Here is a 24,424-nt window from a genome sequence, read left to right on the forward strand (position 1 = left end):
ATAATCCAGAAACAATAAGTCTCTTATCTACGAGGAGTGTGTGAACTCAGCAGGGAAGGGTAGAGTTTGGAAAGCAGATAATCACCTGAGCCTTCTCGTGCCCCAAGTAATGATCGACAAGTACCAGACTGTGCCCACACACCTGCCACTTTGATATCTCCACCAGCAGAGGTCAGTGCCCCACAGTAGAGTCAAGAAACTTGCAAGTTGACTCCTGGCTGTGACAGCCAAGAGACAAGGGAATAATTCAATAGATGACCACAAATACACAGGGAGGCAATTCTCCCTTAAGCAAGTTCCAGCAGCTTCTAAGCCTTGTTTTCATGATCCTCCCCTCCCCGAGTCTTTTTTATACATTCTCCCCCTAACTGTCCTACCCCCATGACATTTTAGTAGCACAGATATACTGTGTATTTGTTCACGGACCGTGGCCCTTTGGGTGGCCAAAACCCACTGTAACAGCTGCAATTTTTTTGTCTCCCAACAAGAACAGATCTTCACTTACTCAGGGTGTTACTCACTCCAGTTGAGAATGAATGAGTTTTGAGTGAACACACATTTTTGTTTTGTTTATTTATAAAGAGTGATTATTGGTTGCTTTGGGGTCTGATTTTCAAGCTAGAGAGAAAAAGCAAAAGATCACCAAGTGCCGGCCCCCTGGTTTTATAGAGAAAACTCTTAACAACAGCAATAACAACAAAACAAAGCCCCGAGAGGCCTCATGGGTTGCCCAAGGAAATACAGGCCCTTCATCACTGATCTGGGCCTGAATCCCGAGATGCCTCACTGAAAAACAATGCTTTCTTTCCCTCCTACGAAAAGTGGCCCCTACTTTTACCTATTTTGATCACTGTAGGTGAGGTTGACCAGTTTTGCTAGAAACAAGCAAGACTGGCTGGGTGCAGTGGCTCACGCCTATAATCCCAGCACTTTGGGAGGCTGAGGCAGGCAGATCGCTTGAGGCCAGGAGTTCGAGACCAGCCTGGGCACCATGGTGAAACCCCATCTCTACTAAAAATACAAAAATTAGCCAGGCATGATGGTGCATGCCTGTAATCCTAGCTACTCAGGAGGCTGAGGCATGAGAATTACTTGAGCCTGGGAGGCAGAAGTTGCAGTGAACCGAGATTGTACCACTGCACTCCAGCCTGGGCAACAGAGCGGGACAAAAAAAAAAGAGAGAAAAATAAAGCAAGATTGAGGCACTTTCTGGAAAGAAGATTCTACTTCGTTGTTGTTGTCATTTTGTTTTTGTTTTTTGGAGACATGAAATTACTCCAGGCTGAAGTACAGTGGTGCAACCATATGCGCTCGGGTGATCCTCCCACCTCAGCCTCCCGAGTAGCCAGAACCACAGGCATGCATCACCATGTCTAGCTAATTTTTAAAATTTTTTATAAAGACGGGGTCTCACCATGTTTCCCAGGCTGGTCTTGAACTCCTGGCCTTAAGCAATCTTCCTGCCTCTGCCTCCCAAAGCGCTGGGATTACAATGATGAGCCGCGACGCCCGGCCTGGATTCTACTTTGGAAAATCTTTGCAAGTGAAGAATAGGACAGAATGGCTAAACTGGGATGAAATAAGCGGCAAATGAGGAGGAAGAGGAGAGACAGTCAGTCTGGCAAGACACTCTCTGCTAAGAAGCGGGTAAAACCGCCAAAACAAGTTATCAAAAACTTGAAATAGCCCAGCTCCTCCGGCAGCTGGGAGAGAATGCAGACAGCTCTGAAGAGGCTGCAGACTTCATGAAGTGGTACCAGAGTAGAGCAGGTTTATTAATCACGGATAAAACTGCTGAATAATTACCTACTTCAAAAAGCATTCACGAGTTGTGTTTAGGTGCTTACAAAGTACTTTGTGCTTGGTCCTGGCCGGTAAGTTAGTTCAAGGCAGTTAATACAGATAAACACAAACACAGCAAAGATGTGGTCGGTGTAACAATTACAAATGTAAAAAGCAAACACAGAAAGGGATTGCTGGCTGGGAACCACGGCTCATGCCTGTAGGTCCCAGTAGTTAGGGAGGCTGTAGCTGGCAGATCACTTGAGCCCAGGAGTTTGAGACCAGCTTGGCCATCATAGTGAAAGCCCATCTCTACCAAAGTACAAAAATTAGCCAGGCATGGTGGCATGCACCTGTAGTCCCAGCTACTTGGGAGGCGGAAGCACCACTTGAGCCCAGGAAGTTGAGGCTGCAGTAAGCTGAGACTGCATCACTGTACTTCACCCCAGGTAAGAGCGAGACCCTGACGGAGGAAGGGAGGGGAAAAAAAAAACCCAGATTGCTATGGGCAAGGCTTCTCATACACAAAATCATTTCCTCCCCCAATATCCCCACAAAGTAACTACAAACACTTAATGAAATCATTGAGATCCAAAGCACTGCTGAGAACTTGCTATGTGCCAGCTGTGGTAGCAGGCACGGGGGAGAGAAAGGTGAATGCCAGAGAAGTAGAGAGGGTATTCAGAGAAAGCCTCGGAGACCAGATGAGACTTGAGCTGAGCCTTGAAGTCTTACTAAGATCAGTGTGGCATGGAAAGCATGCAGCCCTAATCACGTGCCACCCCCTAAGGCACAGACACAGGGAGGGAGACATAGAGCAGGGGGCTGGCACACTATGCCTGAGGGCCAAATCTGGGTTTTAGTAAAGAAGTTTTACTGGAGCCCAGCCCTGCCCCTTGGATTGTGTTAGTTGCTTTCTGCTTTCTTGCTACAAGGGCAAATTGAGTGGTTGCGACAGAAACTGAGACCATAACACCCGCAAAAGCTAAAATATTTACTATCTGACCCTTTACAGAAAAAGTTGGCCGGCCCACGTCCTGTTATTCCGAGGGGTCTGTGAACCGGCAGCAGGAGCGGCCCCTGTGCTAGGCAAGTCCCACTCCAGACCTAGAGAACTGGAATCTGCCTTTCAAAAAATCTGTGGCTATTCTTATGCACAGAGAGGGACGGGCACTGAGCCTGCGGAGTAAGAGAAGTCTGCGCTTATCGGATATACAGACAGAGGAACGTGGTCAAGACTTTCCCACAGAGCAGTGAGGCCATCAAACCCACCCTTACAACGTCCCTCTTGTCGTGGTAAGAAGGGTTGACAGCAGAAAAGGGATGGCAGCTCCTGTCTTAACCCAGGCCAAAGACGACCCAACTAGGCAGGGTAGAACTCAATCTTTCTTCCTAACCTCACCAGTGCTTCCAAGATGTTTCTAACAAATATAGTACTCAGTTATAACTTATTAGGAAATAGAAAAATCTTGGTAATGAAAATATGAGTAATCATGTGTTTCTGCGTACAGTGAATATATCTTGGTTGAAGCAATGCCTCCAGACATGAAGACATTCACAGGGTATGATGGATGCTGAAAGATGAAATGAGGATCTCGTCAAGGGCTCCCTATTACGTAGGATATTTAGAGGTGTAATGTCTTACTGTTGGGACTTTTTGTCCCTGCTAAATAAGTGTGAGATTCTGCTTGATATTCAATTTTCCTGTATTTTGGATGAATAAGCAATTTAAAGTTCAAAAGAAACAAAGCTGCATTTGGACTACCACGCCAACACTGTTCTTTCTTCCAGCTCAGCTCAGCCTCAAAGTCACTGTTTAACATTCTGCCTCCTTAAGAATCTAGAAAAGTTTGACAAGGTTATTCGTGGGATTCAGTGTGCTTTAAAGGAATGACAGCAATATAGATAAAAATAGATGGGTGAAGAGGGGAAATTCCTTTCTTAGATGCTTAGGTTTAATACTTTACATTTATTACATTGGCAGACACAATGAAAAGAAAAAAAAGTGTATATCTGCTTAGAGAAATGCATAATTAAATTAATAAATCTCAAGTAAGAAGAAGAAAAGGGACAGGACACCAAATCTGTGTTGAGAAGAATCTCTGTGTTGAGATTCACTAGTAAAAGTCTTAAAAAGCTCATGAATTCAGTACAATGCTTAACGGCACTTAAGCGATAATAGTAACTAACATTTATGAAGTACTCACTATGGGTTTACACTGTTTTTAGATGCCATGATACGGATTGTCTCATTTAATCCTCAAAACACCTGATATTAGCTCTATTTTAGAAATGAGAAAACCAAGGCACAGAGAGGTTAAGTAACTTGTCCAAGGTCACACAGCTAAATAAGTAGTAGAGGTACCTCTCGAACAGAAGCTGCTCTCTAGTCTCTTCTTGCCTCCCTGCTAATTTGCAAAAATAGTAAATGTAAAAGACTCTCATTCTTACTAATATAAGAGACAAAACCCTGGTGATTTAGACATTCAAAGTCTTACGGAACGGACACACCATTCCACCCTGTGGACAGTGGCCAAGATTTGGCCCGCAATATAATAAAACTGAGGAATAGTGAGATGGGTTCGAATGAAGACCCTGGATTATTTTTCTGTAGGATGAAATGCAAATTAAGTCCAGTAAAATTCTGAAATGCACCATTTGTTACCAATAAATATAGACAAACACTTTTAATGACAATGACTATGAACGCATTCTCTTCCAGCTAACATGTTTGTGAAATGCTGCAGTGAATCTAAAAGATAACAAGCACCCGGCTAATTCTATTGGGTTAACACGTTCATGCTGGCTGTGCAGGCTTATTTAAGTAATTGCCTGACTGTGAATGAACAGAGGTATTAAAGTAAAGTTGGCACAAGGGACAGCATCCACATGGCACATTCTTTGTTTCGAGAGCTTTATTCTATCAATACTCCTGGAAAAAAGAGAAGTTACTAAATAAATAATGGGAGCACACAAGACAGAGTGAAGGCCTTTTCAAGTCCTCGAATTGTCAAGCATCTTATATAAAGTTCTTTACCGACTTTGAGCTCATCACATTTCATTTTACATATTAATTTTGCGTAAGAGCAAGCTCATCCCCTTCAAATGTTAACAGCTTCAAAATAAGATCCTGGTGAAAGCTCGTCACATTCCATTTTAAATATTAATTTTGCCAAAGAACGAGCTCATGCCTTTCAAATGTTAACAGCCTCAAAATAAGATCCAAGTTATTTACCTATAAGACACAAGAAGAAGACAGGAGAAGGAAAAAAAAAACCAAGTGAGAGGAGAGGCGACAGAAATGACGGAGTGAGAGGGTCGCCTGACCTCAACACCGATTCAATAACCTCTTCAGGTTTTCCTATTTAACTTTCCCCATTAAAAAAGAAGACACACCCTACCGGTAGTATCTTCACAGGCGCAGATAAGGGCACCAGTCTATGATTAAGGGTCTGGACTGTGGGTATGATTCGGGGTTGCCTCCGAGTGCATGGTGACAAGCACAAACAATTAGCGCTCCCTGACACCTTGCTCCAATTCGAGTTCGGCGAGTAAGGACAAAAGGGCCGCCCATCCGTGCGGATGCCGGGCTGAGGGCTGCGCTCTGGGGGCCTGGCTCGCGTCCCCTCCGCGGACGCCCGGTACCCCGCAGCCCGAGCTCGCTGGCGCCCGCATCCCCGCCTCGGTTCCCGCCCCGGCCCCTGGGCTTCCGCAGGACGCAGCTTGCCGTGGGGCAGCGCCGGAGACGGGGCGCGGGGTCCCCGGGGGTCCCGGTCCTTGGGCGGCCGGGCCGTGGGAGCGCCGGGCCGGCGGCGGGCGGGGCGCACTCACCTTCGTCCTCGAACTCCAGCTTCTCCAGCATGCCGGCTTCCGCGGGTCCCAGGGCCGCCGCCAGCGCCGCCTGAGGGGGAGGAGGAGGACAGCGATCAGCATGAGCTGCGACGCTCGTCCCCGGCCGGCGGGCTCGCGGCCGGCCGAGCGCTCGGGCCTGGCTCTGCCGCGCCGCCGGGAGGAGGGGCCTGGCGGGGTACGCGGGCGGCGGGGGCCGGGGGCGGAGCGGGAGCGCGGCCCCCACCCGCCCGAGGCCGCCGCCGCAGGTGGCGCGGCCGCGGCCCGCGTGCCCCTCCGCGAGTGGGACGCGCCGCTCCCCCCCCGCGCCTTGGTACGGCCCGCCCGGGAGGAAGCGTGGGAAGGGACCCGGGAGCCCGAGGGCGGCCGCGTCTGGGCCCGGGGCGCCCCCCTCCGGCGGCGGCCGCGTCCGCCTCCTCCCCGCCGTGCGGCCATTGGGAGAGGCCCGCGGCCCGCCCCCATTCCGCCCCCCGGCGCCGCTCACCTTCCCAGCACCCGCGGCTGCGCTCGGCAGGCTCCACCTGCGCAGGTGTGGGCTTCGCGGCGCGGGGGCGGGGAGAGGGGCTAGAGGCTGCAGGACGCCCCGGGGCGCCAGCTAGGGGAGCCTTTTCGCTTTCCTCTTCCCTTTCCAAATTTTAGCTGTAACTGCCCATCCTCGGCCCCCTTAACAAAAATCGTTCTGTGGGCTGCACGTATTGTAGATGCACTTTGTCGCTATCCATTTTTTTTTTCCAGCATGGAACTCTTAATTCGCGTCCTCTCTTCGCAGCCTAGTGTCTTCTCGGTTGGGGAGCCGCTGCCAAAAGCGTACACACCCTGAATCTGGCCCTGGCCGCTCAGGAGCTGGGTGTCTGAGACTCTACCATGGCCAACTCAGGTTGGCAGGCTTGCGCGGCCGGCAGCCGCTAGCCGCTAGCCGCCTGGAAGGGCAGGACAGGCCGAGAGGGGACTGAGGTCCCTGGCCCCACGGCCCATCCCTGCAGAGTGCACGGGCGCCGCGAATGCGATTAGCTCCAGTACCGATTAGGGCTGAAAGGAGCTTGGCCCTAAGCGCTCTTGCAAGCCGGGCCTGAAAGAGGAAGTCCTGACAATGCCTCTCGTTTTGCTTTGTCATCTTACTTGCGCCAATCCCTAAGTCTTAAACCCCTTAAAAAAAGAAAAGGGGTGGGGAGAGAAAAAGAAAACAAAACTAAGATGTTTCATGGTAAAAAGCTACAGCAGATATCATACTTCATAGAGAAAGACTGCTTTCCCTATGAAGTTCAGAAACCAGGCCAGGGTGTCTGCTCTCACTAATCCTATTCAACATGGTTCTAGAAGTACTAGGCCCTGCAATAAGGCAAGAAAAGGAAAGAAAACACATACAGATTGGAAAGGAAGAAAAACACCTATGTAGATAACATGAGTTATCTACATACAAAATACCAAATAATCTACAAAAGAGAGAGAAAAAACTCGCCTGGAATTAGTGAGTTCGGTAAGGTCATAGTATACAAGATCTACACACAAAAATCAATCACATTTCTATAAGCTAACAGTGAACACGTGGAAAAACATATAAAACAATATCACTTAATACAATCATGTCAAATAAAATTAATACTTAGGCATAAACTCAAGAAACCATGTATAGTAGCTGTATGCTGAAAATCACAAACTGTAGATGAAAGACGAGCTAATAAATGGAGAGACATTCCTGAGCTGGAAGCCCCAACATAGTAAAAATGACAGTTCTCCCCCAGATTAATCTTTTGGTTTAATGCAATTGCTACCAAAGTAGGGTTTTTTTTTAAGACATAAATAAGCTTATTCTAAAATTTATATGGAAAGGCACAAGCTCTAGAATTCTATTTATTTATTTATTTATTATTTTTTTGAGACGGAGTCTCGCTCTGTCACCCAGGCTGGAGTGCAGTGGCGCAACCTCGGCTCACTGCAAGCTCTGCCTCCCGGGTTCATGCCATTCTCCTGCCTCAGCCTCCCGAGTAGCTGGGACTACAGTAGAATTCTTTAATCTTGAAGTCACTCAATATTAAAGCAAACTGTATAGATACAGCAATCAAGACAACGGTATTGGCAGTAGATATAATAATCAATAGAAATAAATAGAAAACCCAGAAATAGACCCATGCAAACATGGCAAACCAATTTTTGATGGAGGTGTAAAAGCAATAGAACTGGAGTAATTGGATATCAAAAGGTAAAAAGACAAAAACAAACCCCAACCTAAGCCTTGCGTTTTACACAAAAATTAGCTCACATTGGATCGTGAACTTAAAACTACGAAACTTTTTGAAGAAAATATTTGGGAACTGGGGCGAGGCAAAAGTTAGACTTGACACCAAAAACACAGTCCATAAAAGGAAAAACTGATAAATGGACCTCATTAAAATTAAGAATTTTTGCTCTGCGAAAGACCCTGTTAAGAGGATGAAAAGAAAAGCTACACAGTAGGAGAAAATACTTGCAAATCACATAGCCAACAAATTACTAGCACACTGCCTATAGGGTTAGCCCTGCTCTCCAAGGAGTAGCAAAAATAAAATAAAATAAAATAAAAAGGTCTGGAATACATAAACACAATCAATATTAAACAGAAAAAGGATAAAATAATCCAATTAGAACATAGGCAAATGACACAGAGCTATTTCACCAAAAACGATATACAGATGGCAAATTAGTGCATGAAAAGATGTTCAAAGTTATTAGCCATTATATAAATGCAAATTAAAACCACAGTGAGATACCACTACACAACTGTTAAAATGGCTAAAATCTCAATAGTAACAACATCAAATGCTGGTGAGGATGTGGAGAGACAGACGGGATCACTTCTACACTGCTGGTGGGAATGCAAAATGGAACCACTGCTCTTTTTTTTTTTGCTTTTTTTTTTTGAGACAGGGTCTCCCTCTGTGGCCCAGGCTGGAGCGCAGTGGACCGATCTCAACTCACTGCAACCTCTACCTCCCAGGTTCAAGCAATTTTCCTGTCTCAGCCTCCTGAGTAGCTAGGATTCCATTCACATTGTACCACGGATCAGCACTTCATTTCTGTTTACTGCTGAACGATACTCTGTTGTGTGGACACACACACCTTGTTTATCCTTTCGTCAGCTGATGGGCACTCAGGTGGTTTCCACTTTTTGGCTATGGTGAAAATGCTCCTATGGACATTCCTGTGCAAGTGTTTGTGTGGACATGTGTTTCATTTCATATATGCAGGAGTGGAATTTCTGGGCCACAGGGTAACCCTATGTTTAATATATATATTTTTTTAAATTTAGTTTTGAAATGGAGTCTCACTCTGTCGCCCAGGCTGGAGTGCAGTGGCACGATCTCAGCTCACTGCAACCTCTGCCTCCTAGATTCAGTGATTCTCCTGCCTCAGCCTCCCGAGTAGCTGGGACTACAGGTGCACACAACCATGCTCGGCTAATTTTCATATTTTTAGTAGAGATGGGGTTTCACCATGGTGGCCAGGCTGGTCTCGAACTCCTGACCTCAGGTAATACACCCACCTCAGCCTCCCAAAGTGCTGGGATTACAGGCATGAGCCACCACACCTGGCTTCTCTACATTTACTATTTTGAGGACCTGCTGAACTGTTTTCAAGGTGGCTGCACCATTTTACATTTTTACCAGCAATGTATGAGGATTCCAGTTTCTTCTGTACTGTTTAGTTTTGCAAGATGTTACCACTGCGGGGAACTAGGTAAAGGGTGCACAGGATCTCTCTGCATTATTTCTTACAACTATATGTGAATATACAATTATCTCAAAATAAAAAGTTTAATTTTTTAAAAAAGTTTGATGGTACACAAGAAGTATCTCTCGTTCTAAGTCTATGCTTTTGTTTCTTGCAATAATTTTAGTATAATTTTAAAAAATTCTTATCGGTGTTTATGATAAGCACCATCAATTTCACCTGTAATCATGAGAGGTTGTTTTTTGGGAGGCAGAAATGGGCAGCAAATGGCAGTATGTATGTCAGGAGGACCGCAAAAGTGGTTCACAGACTGAAAAAGACCTATAAACCATCACTATAGAAGTTGGTAGAGAGTAGAAATGCAAACAATTAATGTTTTATGCAACTCCACTTGATAATGGGTATACAGGAGTAGCCTAAAATAAAAACGTTTTTATATAATATGCTAGTGGGATTGAATTTATTTCCACAGGTTTTTTACTTAGTAAGAAATCTCATGTTTTCTTCCTTAGAAAGGAGGCTACTCATAGAACAACAGAAAAAGTCACGAGGCTTTTTTTTTTTTTTTTTTTTTTAATAACACACTAAGTCAATTTCAGGAATTTGAGGGCTTTTACAGTTTAGGTATGTACATTAATGTGCACAGGGTCAAAAGACAGACGGATTTGTCAGCACACAGAACTTGAAGCTGGTGGTCGTCAGTTGCCCTTTTATGGCAATGTTTTCTTAAAGTCTCAACAGACTTATGCCAGACTTAATTTTAGCTATTTCAGGCAGGCAGGGAAAGCCGGGAGAAGAGGCGAAGGGAGGGGAAGGGCGTGGGCAATGTCATACAAGCAAAGAGAAGAGGCTTGCACTTGTGACACCAACTCATCTCTCAATCCATCAGCATCAGGGATGTTTGATGTAGCAAAAACAGACCAAATCTACCACCCAAACCTTCCTGATAATCCAGACCGATCTCCTCAGGGAGAGCAAAATGGGCCTACCATGGCAGGGAGGAACTGGGTTCTACTAACAGCCTGGCGCAGTTCCACCACAGGGAACATTTCCATTTGTATAACATCAGCCAGTCTGAGGTTACTGGACTCTAGTGTGGTGGGAGGGAACAGAGGGACCCAAGTTGGACTTTATGGAGAGAATGCCTGAGAAACACGGAGCCATCACAAGTGTGACTTCTTGATTGGTAAAAAATGCTAAATTATTGGCCGGGCACGGTGGCTCACGCCTGTAATCCCAGCACTTTGGGAGGCTGAGGTGGGCGGATCACAAGGTCAGGAGATGGAGACCATCCTGGCCAACATGGTGAAGCCCCGTCTCTACTAAAAATACAAAAATTAGCTGGGCATGGTTGCGCACTCCTGTAGTCCCAGCTACTCGGGAAGCTGAGGCAGGAGAATCGCTTGAACCCGGGAGGCGGAACTTGGAGTGAGCCAAGATCGCGCCACTGCACTCCAGCCTGGCAACAGAGCGAAACTCTGTCTCAAAAAAAAAAAAAAAAAAAGCTAAATTATTAAGGTATGTCTTACATAATTGTGCCCAGGTGCAGCAAAACACTGTATTTTGAATGACTATCAGAAGGGAAAACTTCAGCCTGAAAACTTAATCATAAAACGACTGCCAGAAAAGCACTCCTTTACACACAGAGGTCGGATATGAGTTTGCTCTGCCTCTTAAAAGAAGTCTTAAATAGCTCCTGCAAGAAATAAATCAACCTCAAATACTGGGTAAGGAGCTCCTGAATAATTTAGCATACAGAACTCTTAGTTTCTGTGCATCCTGCTGTCTTCCTTCAGCTCCACTCTGCTCTGCAAGGGCGTCCTCCAAAGAGTAAAGAACGACGTGAAACCCCCTGGATGCTGGACAGGAGCTGCACATGCACTCTGCTCCCGTTCCCACTGGGCGTTCTCCAGGCAGCTTCAACCCCCACTGTGCCTGACATGTCCAGGTCTCAGTCCCAGCCCAGCCCTCTCCTGAGCTCCACACTACCCCCTACTCCATCTCCATTGGCGTTTTCTACACCAACGCAGATGCACTTCATCTAAAACTGTGCCCCAGTCCTCTGGTCTTGCCGTCTTGGTTTCTTTTGAGGCAACCCACTTGTCTCCATCCCCACTACACCTACCCTGGTTCAGGTTTCCATTTTCTCAGGCTTGGCCAGCGGGACAGCTTGAGCTCCTCCAGTCTTGCCTCCTTTCCAGTCTATTTCCTTCCGTGTAGCCAGAGTGCCTATGGTGGTTAAATTTGAATCCAGTCATCTTGACTGGATTAAGGAACACTTAGAGAACTGGTAAAGCATTATTTCTGGGTGTGTCCGTGCAGGAGTTTCCAGAGACTGGCATGTGGGTCAGTGGACTGAGTGGGGAAGATCTGCTCCCAGTGTGGGTGGGCACCATCTAATTAGCTGGGGGCCTGGAGAGAACAATAAAGGTGACAGAGGATTTCCTTGCTCTTTCTCCTGGAGCTGGGACACTTTCCTCTTCCTGTTCTTGGGCATCAGAACTCCAGGCTCTCCTGCCTTGACACTGGGACTTAACAACAGCAGCCCCCTGGTTTTCAGGCCTTTGGCCTTGAACTGAGCCACGTTACCATTACCTGCATCCCAGGGACTCCAGCTTGGAGATGGCCTGTTGTGGGACTTCTCAGCCTCCATAATCGCACGAGGCAATTTCCCCAATAAATCCCCTCTCATCCATCAATCAATCAATCAATCAATCATCTATTATCTACCTACCTACCTCCATACCTTTCTATCATCTGTCTATCTATCATCTATTGGCTCTGTCTCTCTGCAGAACCCTGACTGATAGAGTGACATTTTAAAAATGCAGTCTTGGCCAGGCACAGTGGTTCACATGTGTAATCCCAGCACTTTGGGAGGACAAGGAAGGTGGATCACCTGAGGTCAGGAGTTCAAGACCAACCTGGGCAACATGGTGAAACCATGTCTCTACGAAAAAAACAAAAATTTGCTGGGTATGGGGCATGCACCTATAATTCCAGCTACTTGGGAGGCTGAGACACAAGAATTGTTTGAACCTGGGAGGCGGAGGTTGCAGTAAACTGAGATCGTGCCACTGCACTCTTGCCTGAGTGATAGAGTGAGACTGTCTCAACAAAAACAAAAAGAAAACAGACTTATTATTCTCTCACTTAGAATCATTCAGTGGCTCTCAGCAATCTTTAGGATTTTCTTGGCAAACTCCTGAGCTGGGGGGAAGGGCCTGATCATTTATTCACCTTCTCTTGCCATGTCCCTCTGTGTACCCCACACCTAAACCTTAAGGCATTGTCCTGGAATAGACCATACACTCACTGCTGTAAGGGTTTCTGAGCATTCTGGCCTCCCCATTTCTTCCTCCATTCCTTGGCCAGTTCTTACTGTTTTTAAAGATTCAGATCAATCTTTCTCTGAAAGCCTTTCCTGATTCTTTTCTTTCAGTCTGCTTTTCCTCCTCCCCCCCCTTCCTTCCTTCCCGGATTCATGACCTTTTCTCACAACTTGCCTGGTTAATTACTTCTCTGAACCCACAAGCTTCCATATGGCATTTAACACACTGGCTTGGGATTTACTTTTCTGTTTCCTCTGAGTCCCACATTGCTCTCTGAAGGGAAAGAATGACTCATCATCTTTGTATTGCCTGTGTGTGACACATAGTAGGCATTCAAAAAATATTTGAGTGAAATGAATTGTTCATTCAGACATCCATTAAAACCTGGTAGGGAGACAGTTGATTTTAGTAGCATAAATGGGTTGAGAAGTTATTTCACTCAATTTACTCATGCTTCCCTTGGACCTCATTCCTGTTTGGAAATCATTATAGTCACTTTCCCTTTAGTGTTGGAATTAACATTTTGAAGGAAAAAAAGTGACTGTGCTAAGAAATGATGGCAGGATAGTTTTTATTGTAATAGATTCTATCTGAGGACCAAAGTTCGCTGGCAGTATGAGATCCTGGCATGGATACTGGCTGAGAGCTTTGCCAGCTCTTGCCACCACCCTACAATTTCAGCTTTTTTGTTTCCTTCTTTCCTCTTTCCTTTTTTTTTTTTTTTTTTGAGATGGAGTCTCGCTCTGTTGCCAGGCTGGAATGCAGTGGCATGATCTCGGCTCACTGCAATCTCCATCTCCCTTGTTCAGGTGATTCCCATGCCTCAGCCTCCCAAGTAGCTGGGACTACAGGCACGCACCACCACACCCGGCTAATTTTTTGTATTTTATTAGAGACAGGGTTTCACCATGTTGGCCAGGCTGGTCTGAAACTCTTGACCTCAAGTGATCCACCCACCTCAGCCTTCCAAAGTGCTGGGATGACAGGCGTGAGCCACCAGACCCGGCTCTTTCTTTCTTTTTTAAGAGACTGGGTCTAGTGCTCTGTCACCTAGGCTGGAGTGCAGTGGCACAATCATAGCTCACTGTAACCTTGAACTCCTGGGCTCAAGTGATTTTCCCATCTTAGCCTCCCAAGTACCTGGGAGTGCCAGCATGTGCCACCATACCTGGCTAATGTTGCCCAGGCTGGTCTCAAACTCCAGTGCTCAAGTGATCCTCTTGCCTCAGCCTCCCAAAGCACTGGGATTATAGGCATGAGTGATGTCACCTGGCCAATTTTAGTTTCTGTTAAGGGAAGACAATTGATTTTTAAAAGTAGTGTAGAAATTTGAAAAAAATCTCAAATATATATTCAACACTATGAGTATTAATTCTTGGCCACATGCAGTAGCTCAGTCTGTAATCCTAGCACGTTGGGAGGATGAGGTGGGAGGATTACTTGAGCCCAGGAGTTTGAGACCAGCCTGGGCAACATAGGGAGACCCCATCTTTTTTTAAAAAAAAAAAAAAAAGGGGGGGGGCTGGGTGTGGTGGCTCACACCTATAATCCCAGCACTTTGGGAGGCCGAGGCAGGTGGATCACGAGGTCAGGAGATCGAGACCATCCTGGCTAACACGGTGAAACACTGTCTCTGCTAAAAATAGAGAAAAAAAAAAAATTAGCCAGGCATGGTGGCAGGTGCCTGTAGTCCCAGCTACTCAGGAGGCTGAGGCAGGAGAATGGCGTGAACCTGGGAAGCAGAGCTTGCAGTGAGCCAAGATCGTGCCACTGCACTCCAGCCTGGGCGACGGAGCGAGACTCTGTCTCAAACAAACAAATAAACAAAAAACGAACAAAACAAAAGGTAGCTGGGCATAGTGGCTCATGCCTGTAGTCCCAGCTAGCTACATAGGAGGCTGAGGTGGGAGGACTGCTTGAGTCCATGAGTTCAAGGCTGCAGTGAGCTGTGATCACACCACTGCCCTCCAGCCCGGGCAACACACTGAGACCACCCCACTCCCCAAAAAGTGTATTAGTTCTGCTGATTGCTTTTAATCAATGTATTTGGAGAGAAGGTTTGTTCATTTTGACAGCTTTCTAAATAACAATTTCAGATGCTATAAATATTAGTTCCTCCCTAACATTTATTTATGATTTTCTTTAAAGATAATTTATTCCACAGTATCTTTTCAGAGAGAGTGGCAACCAATTTGTACAGCTCAAGTCAGCTGAAAACCTGTTTCAAAGGAAGTGTTATTAAACAAAAGGTGAAGAAAATTGATTAACCCAAAAAGTCCTTTGGATTCTCTATGTTAAATTATCTTCGAATTTCCAAAATAGGAGACAATGGTAAGCTTTTGAAGACAGTCATTCATTCAGCAAATACTTACTTAATATGGGCTATGTGCCTGGAACCAGGGTAGTTGGTTAATAAAATATCTGTTGAACGAACATGTGCTGGCATGACTAGAAATTGGCATAGAAGATATGAAGAAGGAGCTCAATGAACATGGAGAATCAGTATGATTGCCTTGCTACCCTTCAGATTCATTAGTTACAGTCTGAAATGCATACATCTCTTGCCTTTCACAAATAAATCCATTTTTTTGCCAATCAAAATATTTTATTATTAGCTTTGTGTTTAACATGAGTTATTGGGAGCTGAATATTTATATTCTCTTATAGGTTGATAACTCTTAGTATTGTCTTATAATACATTGCAAATAAAAAAATAAGTAATGCTCACCAAGTTCATCTAACCTTTCAATTCTTAATGCAGCCAAGTCACAAACTTTGACATATGTTGTATTTATATTAGAATGCAACGCACAGAATGATATAGTGTCACAAGGCAGTCTCTCTTTTCTATTCTCTGCTCCCTCCCCTGCAACTGACCTATTCATTAACCCTTTCCAGAACAGATCACTGTTAACTGTTTTTCAGCCCCTTTAAATCCCATATTGGGTGGAAGCTCTATTCCTAAATTGGTGAAAAATTACAAACATGATTGAGACAGACTACTTCCACTTCGGTTCTGCTCTACATAACGTGATCAAAAGGAAGTACAGTATTCTGGCTGAAATTAAAGGGACCCATTAATGCCTCCACCACATCTTCTACATTCTGGAGACTTCTGTGGTCTTCATTTACTATCCACAGTGTTACGTAGCTACTTATGGTGGATTAGAGTGAACTGCAGACACAGAGCCAAGGAAATGGAGAAGCAGGACCTTCATACCTCATAATATAAATCCTTTAAAGAACGATTTGTAGTGTCCCTTTTTGTTGTGTGTAATTTACCGACAATAAACGATTTCTATTCCAAGTGTACAATTTGATGAGCTAGGATGAAATCACCAGTACAATTATACGATGGAATACTATTCAGTCATAAAAAGCAATAAATTAACAGCATTTGCAATGACCTGGATGAGACTAGAGACTATTATTCCAAGTGAAGTAATTCAGGAATGGAAAACCAAACATTGTATGTTCTCACTGATATGTGGGAGCTACTATGAGGACGCAAAGGCATAAGAATGATACAACAGACTGTGGGGACTTGGAGGGAAGAGCGGAAGGGGGACAAGGGATAAAAGACTACAAACATGGTGCAGCGTGTACTGCTCGGGTGATGGATGCACCAGGATCTTACAAATCTCCACTAAATAACTTACTCATGTAAGTTCATGTAACCAAATACCACCTGTACGCTAATAACTTATGGAAAAATAAAATTTAAAAAGTAAATAAATATTAAAGAGAAAATTTAAAAAATATAGAGAAAAAAATTTTTTTATCACTCCAAAAGTTTGCTCATGCTCTTTTGTGCTTCATCCCTTCTTCAAGGCAACCACTGATCTACTTTTTATCACTATGTCACAATAAATATTTCCTAGAATTTTGTGTACATGGAATCATACAGTATATGTGCTTTTGCTCCTGCATTATTTCACTTAGCATAATTATTTTGCCATTCATTCATGTTGCTCAGTACACCAGTAGTTTGTTTATTTCTATTGCTAAGTAGCATCCCATTCTATGGATAGACCCCGTTTTGTCCATTCATTCACCTGTTGATGGACATGTGGGATATTTTCACTTTTTGACCATTGGGAATAAAGCTATGAGTATTTGTGGTCAAGTCTTTGTAGGAACTTGCTTTCATTTCTCTTGGGCAAATACCAAGCAGTAGAATGGCTGAGTCATTTGGTAGGTGTGTGTTTAATATGAGAAACCACCCATTTCACAGACTGGCTGTACCATTTTACATTTCTGCCCAAAGTGGTTGAGAGTTCCAGTTGCTTCATGTCCTCATCAATGCTTGGTATGGTCTTTTAACATTTTTTGTCATTTTAGTCATTTTAGTCTAGTGGGTGTATAGGTTTCTTGCTGTGAGTTTAATTTGCATTTCCTTGAGGACAATGATATCTTTTTGTGTTTATTGGTAATTAATGTGTTTTCTTTTGTGAAGTGACTGTACACATCTTTTGTCTATTTATTTATTAGAGTTTTTGTTCTTATTGAGTTGTATGAATATGGCAAGCAGACTCTGAGATGTCCCCAATGAATGATCCCCACCTCCTGGCATTCATGTACTTGTGTATCCCTCTTCTTGAGTGTGAGCAGGACCTAGTGACTTACTTCTAGCCAACAGAATTCAGCACAGGTGATGGGACACCACTTCCATTATTAAGCTTCTGTCTATATACCTAAGACTGTGGCTTGTCTTTCTAGCAGATCACTATCTTTCTGGCTTTGGTGAAGCAAGTTGCCATGTGGGAGAGGCCCATGTCAATGAACTAAGGCTCTCAGTCCAACAGCTTGCAAGGAACTGAACACTGCCACTAACCACATGAGCTTGGAAATGGATCCTTCCCCAGCTGAGCCTTCGGATGAGACCCTGGTCCTAGCCAACATCTTGATTGCAAGCTTCACAAAAAAGCCTGAAGCAGAGGACTCAACTAAGCTGTACCTGAACTTCTGACCTACAGAAACTATGAGATAATCAATGCATGATTTCAGCCACTAAGTTTGTGGTAACCTGTTACACAACTAGATAATACAATGGGTTTTAAAAAATGCATTTAGGATGTAAGTCCTTTGTCAGATACATGTACTGTGAATAGTGAATATTTTCTCCCCTTCCGTGGCTTGCCTTTTCATATTCCTAATCATGTCTTTCAAAGAGCAAGTTTTTAATTTTGATAAGATCCTATTTATTATATTATGACTCATGCTTTTTCTGTCCTAGTTAAGAAATCTTTGCCTCCCCTCCTTCCAAGGTTGTGAGGATTGTCTCAAATGTTTCCTTCTAGAAGTTTTACATTTTCCTTTTACATTAGGCCTAGGATCCATTTTGATTTAATTTTTAAATTATGATGTGTGGCAAGGGTTGAGGTTCATATTTTCCATGCTGAAATCCAATTGTTCCACACTGCTTGTTGAAAAGATTTTACTGCCTCACTGGATTCCCTTGGTACCTTTATTTAAAATCAATTGACCATATATGGGGATCTATTTCTGGATTCTCTATTTTGTTCATTGATTTATATCTATACTTTCATCATGATCACACTGTTTTGATTACTGTAGCTCTATAATAGGCCTTAAAATCAGGTAGTGGACATTCTCCAACTTTGTTCTTCATTTTAAAAATGATTGTGAGTCCTTTAAGTTCCTTATGTTTCTATATACATTCCAGAATTAAAAATAAAACCTACTGGAATCTTGGCTGGGACTGCATTTGATCTACAGATCAATTTGGGAAGAAATGACAACAGTATTAAGTGTTCCAATCCATGACCATGGCATATCTTTCCATTTGTTTAGTCCTTTGATTTCTCTCAGCAATCTTTTGTAGTTTTCACCATAGAGGTCTTACATATCTTTTGTTAAATTTATTCCTACGTATTTATTTTTTGATGCTCTCATAAATGAAATTGCTTATAAAATTTCATTTCCCAATTGTTTGCTGTTAGCACATAAAAATACAGCAGATTTTTATACATTAACCTTGTATCCTGTGACTTTGCTAAATTCACTTGCAAGTTCTAGTGGTAATTTTGTAGATTTCTTAGGATTTTTCTGCATAAGTAATCACATCATCTAGTGCCTCTTAAATTATTTTGCAGTTCCCCGATACTGTATAATTTTAGCTATGTGTTCAGTGTATTATACATAACTCTGATTCTTATCTAAATGTATCATTTTAATTATTCCTTGGCTCATACATATAAAATATGTACTATATGTTACAAATATATGTAATATTACAGACTACCTATGTCATATTACACATGGATAGATGGATATTTGCTGCTTTCAGCTCACTTGCATAACCTCAGTAGTGGTATCCACCATTTGACGTGTGCACACTGGAGCCAGCTGGAGCAGGTACTCATGGCTGCCTACTTGGCATCCATTCCTCTTCCTCTACCTTCCTTCCTAGAATAACCCAAATGCTGTTGCAGTATATATGCTTTAATGATAGTGACAAGCTCTCAAGCTACCCTGGGCTACCAGGGAGGACTCAGGGTTGGAGAGAGCCAGGCCCCACATGCATGTGTGCACAGCACTGTCCATCACCTGTTCTTGCCACAAGTAAGCATGCATCCCTGACTGCTATTGAGAAACAGCCTTCAGATGAAGCCATTGCAGAGAGAGAGAAGAACGTGGGTCCTAGGTGACAGCATTGAGCAGGGCTGTGTCTCACCTTGCCTGGGGCCTAGCCTGCTTCTGTACCTGTATAGATGATACAATAGATGTCCTTATCCTTCAAGCCAGTTTGAGTTGGAGTTCTCTGCTGCTTTGCAGCCAGAAACAGCCTAGGTAACATTTGGGTATTCAATGAGATACAGGCCCGGCCCTCAGAAGGTTATATTTTAATTAGGTGACAGTTATAATTGGGGAAATCAGATTTCTGCATATGTCACACTGTAGAAAATTACAAAGTAATTTAAATAATAAAAAGCTATAGCAACTGCATAGTGGGCACAAATGCTAAGGAAATCTTTGAGAGGAAGGCTTCCTACAGAGATGTGCAGAGGCAGATTTTGAAGGGAGCAAGGAAAGGTGGACATTCGGGTGGCGGCTGTGGCAGAGGAAGAGCCTGAAGGTCAGGATGTGCTGATGGTCTTTATCTGAGAGTAGAACATTCTTGTAGAGAAGTGAAAGAAAGATTGGAGACCACTGGGAGTGAAAGGAATGGAATTGGATTTCTTAGGATTGCATGTAAGAAGTGAATGTAGATATCTCAAATCGTTTTTGGCGATATAAAAAAATCGTAATATCTGCATACAGTAGAGAGGGTTGGCTGCAGGAGAGCCTGGTGTCAGCGGGGACATTGAAGACATCTTTACAATGAATGTAAAAATTAAGCGAGCAGGTCAGAGGTACTGCAGAGATAAAAACAGTTTTAACTTTGTGGATTAGGAAGTAAATAGGAAAGAGATTGGGAATGTCAGGGAACAGGGATTGAATGGGCCTGTGTGAGGTAAGAATAAAGGGGAAATGCTGCAATGAATCTGTTAAACTTCAGCTATTACAAGGCTGTCTAAAAAAGTACCTTTGGTGTGTAACTAGAGTAGCTTCCAGTGTCATTTGGTGGAGAGGAGGGGTGGGTGGTGTGGATCATGCTGAGGAAGAATGACAGAGGTTTTTGATTCATCAGCTATGCCTCCCAAACTCTGGACAGGTGTCATTCTATCATATCCCCATACAACCTACACCATTATTTAAATTGACTTAAACCCCCAAGTCTTCCCTTAGGCAACAATTCCATGAAATCATAGGTTTTGCTGTTCCAGATATATTTTTCCATGATATACAAAAATGTCGCTATGAAAACGTTCATCCTTGTACTGCCTGAAAGCATCTTGCATCCCACCGTGGTCCTCACGCCCCCTGCTTTGGGAAAACTGGTGTGTGAGAACAAGCGGAGTGAGCATGAAGGGCTGGGGCACCCGGGAAAAGCACGGAGACCTTGCTAGGAGGGGCTGGTGTCTTCTCAAAGGGTGAAAGGGAAGAGACATCGATTTAACAAGCAACCCTAGCAGCTGCAACACAAAGACATTTGCTATAATTGGAATCTGAGAAACCAGGCTTTAGGGAATGAAAATCTAAACCAGTGTTTTTAAAACTGTAAACTGTGACCCACTCATGGGTCATGAAATCAATTATGAGTCAAATACTGTAAAATAATAGTTTACTTTAAAATGAAATGTAATAGAGGGCTGGGTGCAGTGGTCCATGTCTGTAGTCCCAGCTATGTGGGAGGGTGAGGCAGGAGGATGGCTGGGACCCAGGAGTTTTAACCCAAGGCAACATAGTGAGACCACTGTCTCTTTAAAAAACAGAAATCAGGTATGTGAGTAGAGGGCCAGGATTTTTTTTTTCCTTTTTATGATCAGAGACTAGATAATAAAGAAATAGAGTGTACATCTTCTGATGCCTCTTGCCTGAAAGACGTAGTCATTCATATGGGATATGAGTTAAAGGAATCTTCTTGTCACTAAATGTGCTCAAATTTCCCTTCACCCGAAGAGCGAGTAGCCAGCATCTGTACTAAGTTAGGCCTGAGGGAAGGAATGATTATTTTATTTTGAGACGGAGTCTCATTCTGTTGCCCAGATCGGAGTACAGTGGTGTGATCTTGGCTCACTGCAACCTCCACCTCCCAGGTTCAAACGATTCTCCTGCCTCAGCCTCCTGAGTAGCTGGGATTACAGGCGCCCACCACCACACCTGGCTAATTTGTGTATGTTGAACAGAGATGGGGTTTCACCATGCCGTCCAGGCTGGTCTCGAACTCCTGATCTCAAGTGATCTGCCCACCTTGGCTTCCCAAAGTGCTGGGATTACAGGTGTGAACCACCGTGCCTGGCCAAGACTGCATTTTTAAGTTGCAAGTAATAACGGTGAAAAATTAGTGTGTACCAACTTTTGTCATGTTGGTTGTGCTTGATATGGTTTGGATCTGTGTCCCCACCTAAATCTCATGCCCAGTTGTAATCTCCAGTGTTGGATGTGGGGCTGGTAGGAGGTGATTGGATCACGGGGGCGGTTTCTCATGAATGGTTTAGCACCATCCCCTCAGTGCTGTCCTCGTGATAGTGAGTGAATTTTCATGAGAGCTGGCTGTTCAAAAGCATGCAGCGCCTCCCCTCCTTCTTGCTCCTGCTCCCGCCACGTGAGGTGTGTGCGACCCCTTCACCTTCTGCCATGATTATACTTTTACTGAAGCCTCCAGAGAAGCTGAGTGGATACCAGCATCATGCTTCCCGTACAGCCTGCGGAACTGTGAGCCAGTTAAACCTCTTTTCTTTATAAATTACCCAGTCTCGGGTATTTATAGCAATGAGAGAATGGACTCACACCGTGCTTTCTAAAGGGATATGCAGGTATCTAATTCTACATATCTGGAGGAAATGTCCCCCCCCAACCCCCAAACACACACCCCTGTATGTGTTGCAAAGCGTAATGACTACTTGGCATTTCTATTTTCTATTTAAACAGCAAAAATTAAAAAAAAAAAAAATTTAGCAGGACATGGTGGCACGCGCCTGTAGTCCCAGCTACTCAGGAGCCTGAGGCAGGAGGATTGCCTGGGAGGTGGAGGCTGCAGTCAGCCGTGATCACATCACTGCACTCCAGCCTGAGTGACAGAGTGAGACCCTGTCTAAAAAAAAAAGTTTAAGAGAAAAATGGTAATGGTTGACTATTTTCCTGCTGAGAAGTGGGCCTGGGTGATAGCGAAACCCAGTCTCAAAAAAAAAATTTTTTAGAAGAAAAATGGTAATGGTTAATGATTTTTCTGCTGAGAAGCGGGCAATTAAGCAAACTTTACCTCTAGGGAGTGGTTTGCATGTTAAGATTGGAACCAGAGCAGGGGAAGGGGTTATGGTCCTAAATTCTACCAAACTCAGCAGTTCCTGTCGCTGTGTTCCTAAAGATCTGTGGATGACAATAATGCTTGACAACAGTGACATACGCTGACATGCTACACTAGCAGTTTGAAAACTGGCCAGAGGGCTCCTGAGGGTCCATGAAACCTTTTCAGGGAGTCTACAGGTGGAAACTTTTTGTGCCAACACTAAGGTGTTATTTGCTTTTTACCCACCATTGCTTTTCCCCATCAATGTCAGCACCATGGCAAATTCTGGTGCCTTAATTCATATCAACAAGGCAGTGGCAAACTGTGACAACCTCCTACTCCAGGGGAGAAGGCCAGTGTCACTTTAGAAGGTCTTTGATAATGCCATACATTTATTCATTTTATTAAATCTCAGCTCTTGAGTATATGTCTTTTTAATATTCTGTGTGATGAAATGAGAGGTGCACATAAAACATTTCCATTGCAAATATGATGATGTTCTTGAGGAAAACATGTGCAATTGAGCTGCTTTTAAAACCCTGAAAAATTGTAGTTATTTGGACCTGGGTATTTGGTAGACAGTTTTTTTCAAAATGAATAAACTGAGCCTGTCACTGCAAGGAAAACAACTGACATATTTGTTGTCAATGATAAAGTTTGAGTTTTCAAGCAAAAATTAGAATTTTGGAAACCTTGTGTCTGCCACAATGAGCTTGACAATTTCCCCATACTTAGAGATTTCTCTGGGGAGATCAGTGGTGTTATTAAGAAATGCTTTTTAGTTATTGTGTAACAAAATGTGTTCCTATTTGGAAGATCTGCATTAGTCAGTGATCCAATATTTTCCAGATGACTAATGCATGGTATTATAAAATCATGCATGGGTGAAAGATCCATTCGAAATACAAGATAGGGCTGGGCACGGTGGCTCATGCCTGTAATCCCAGCACTTTGGGAGGCCAAGGTGGGCAGATCACTTGAGGTCAGCAGTTCGAGACCAGCCTGGCCAACATAGTGAAACCCCATCTCTACTAAAAATACAAAAATTAGCTGGGCTTGGTGGCGGGTGCCTGTAATCCCAGCTATTCGGGAGGCTGAGGTGGGAGAATCTCTTGAACCTGGGAGGTGGAGGTTGCAGTGAGCTGAGATTGCACCACTGCACTCTAGCCTAGGCTACCGAGCGAGACTCCACCTAAAAACAAACAGAAAACCAAAAATGCAAGATAGATGGACAGATTCTAACATAATAGACTCTAGTAAGTAGGCTCCGAAAAGTTCAGTGATATGGTGTCAGATTACACATTGCAGCTAACCTTCAAGAAACTACCACTTGTCCTCTCGGTTCATCCATGTTGTCACAGATGACATCATGCTAAGTGAAATAAGCCAAGCACAGAAAGACAAATACTGCATGAGCTCACTTGTATATTATAAACAATGAAACTCACAAAGGCAGCGAGTAGAATGGAGATTCCAGAGACTGAGACTGGGGGTGGGGGTGGATGGGGAAAGGCAGGAGGTTGGCCAAAGTGTACAAAGTTTCAGTTTCATGGGAGGAATAAGTTCTGATGGATTGCACAACACTGTGACTATCGTGAATAATAAAAACTGCTAAGTGTAGATTTTAAGTGTTCTCACCACAAAGAAATGATAGGTATGTGAGGTGACAGATACGTTAATTAGCTTGGTTTAATCATTCTGTATTGTATACACATATCATAGCATCACAGTGTACCCCCATAATTATATACAATTTTTATTTAGCAGTTAAATATTTAAAAAACCCTACCACTTGTCAAGAAGGCTATCCACAATTATCTGAAGAGGTAACCAATACACTCCTTTCTTTTTTTCCAACTGCCTATCTGTCTGAGGCTCGATTTTCTTCATGTACTTC

The 24,424-nt window shown here is 43.9% G+C and overlaps 1 protein-coding gene across 11 annotated transcripts in view; it reads right to left on the bottom strand.

The window, feature by feature from the left end:
- PRKAG2 (protein kinase AMP-activated non-catalytic subunit gamma 2) overlaps positions 1–24,424 on the bottom strand; it is a 329,233-nt gene that overhangs the window by 70,516 nt on the left and 234,293 nt on the right. For 10 of the 11 annotated variants that reach the window (XM_054493712.2, XM_054493711.2, XM_054493718.2 and 7 more), the window contains one exon: positions 5,614–5,683. In XM_054493712.2, coding sequence (XP_054349687.1) covers positions 5,614–5,683 — 70 coding nt within the window. Of the gene's footprint in view, positions 1–5,613; positions 5,684–6,115; positions 6,332–24,424 lie in introns of those variants that run through there. The other variant, XM_063667999.1, reaches the window with a different exon arrangement.

This window comes from Pongo pygmaeus, chromosome 6, assembly GCF_028885625.2.
Source record: "Pongo pygmaeus isolate AG05252 chromosome 6, NHGRI_mPonPyg2-v2.0_pri, whole genome shotgun sequence".
NCBI classification, from domain to species: Eukaryota; Metazoa; Chordata; class Mammalia; order Primates; family Hominidae; genus Pongo; species Pongo pygmaeus.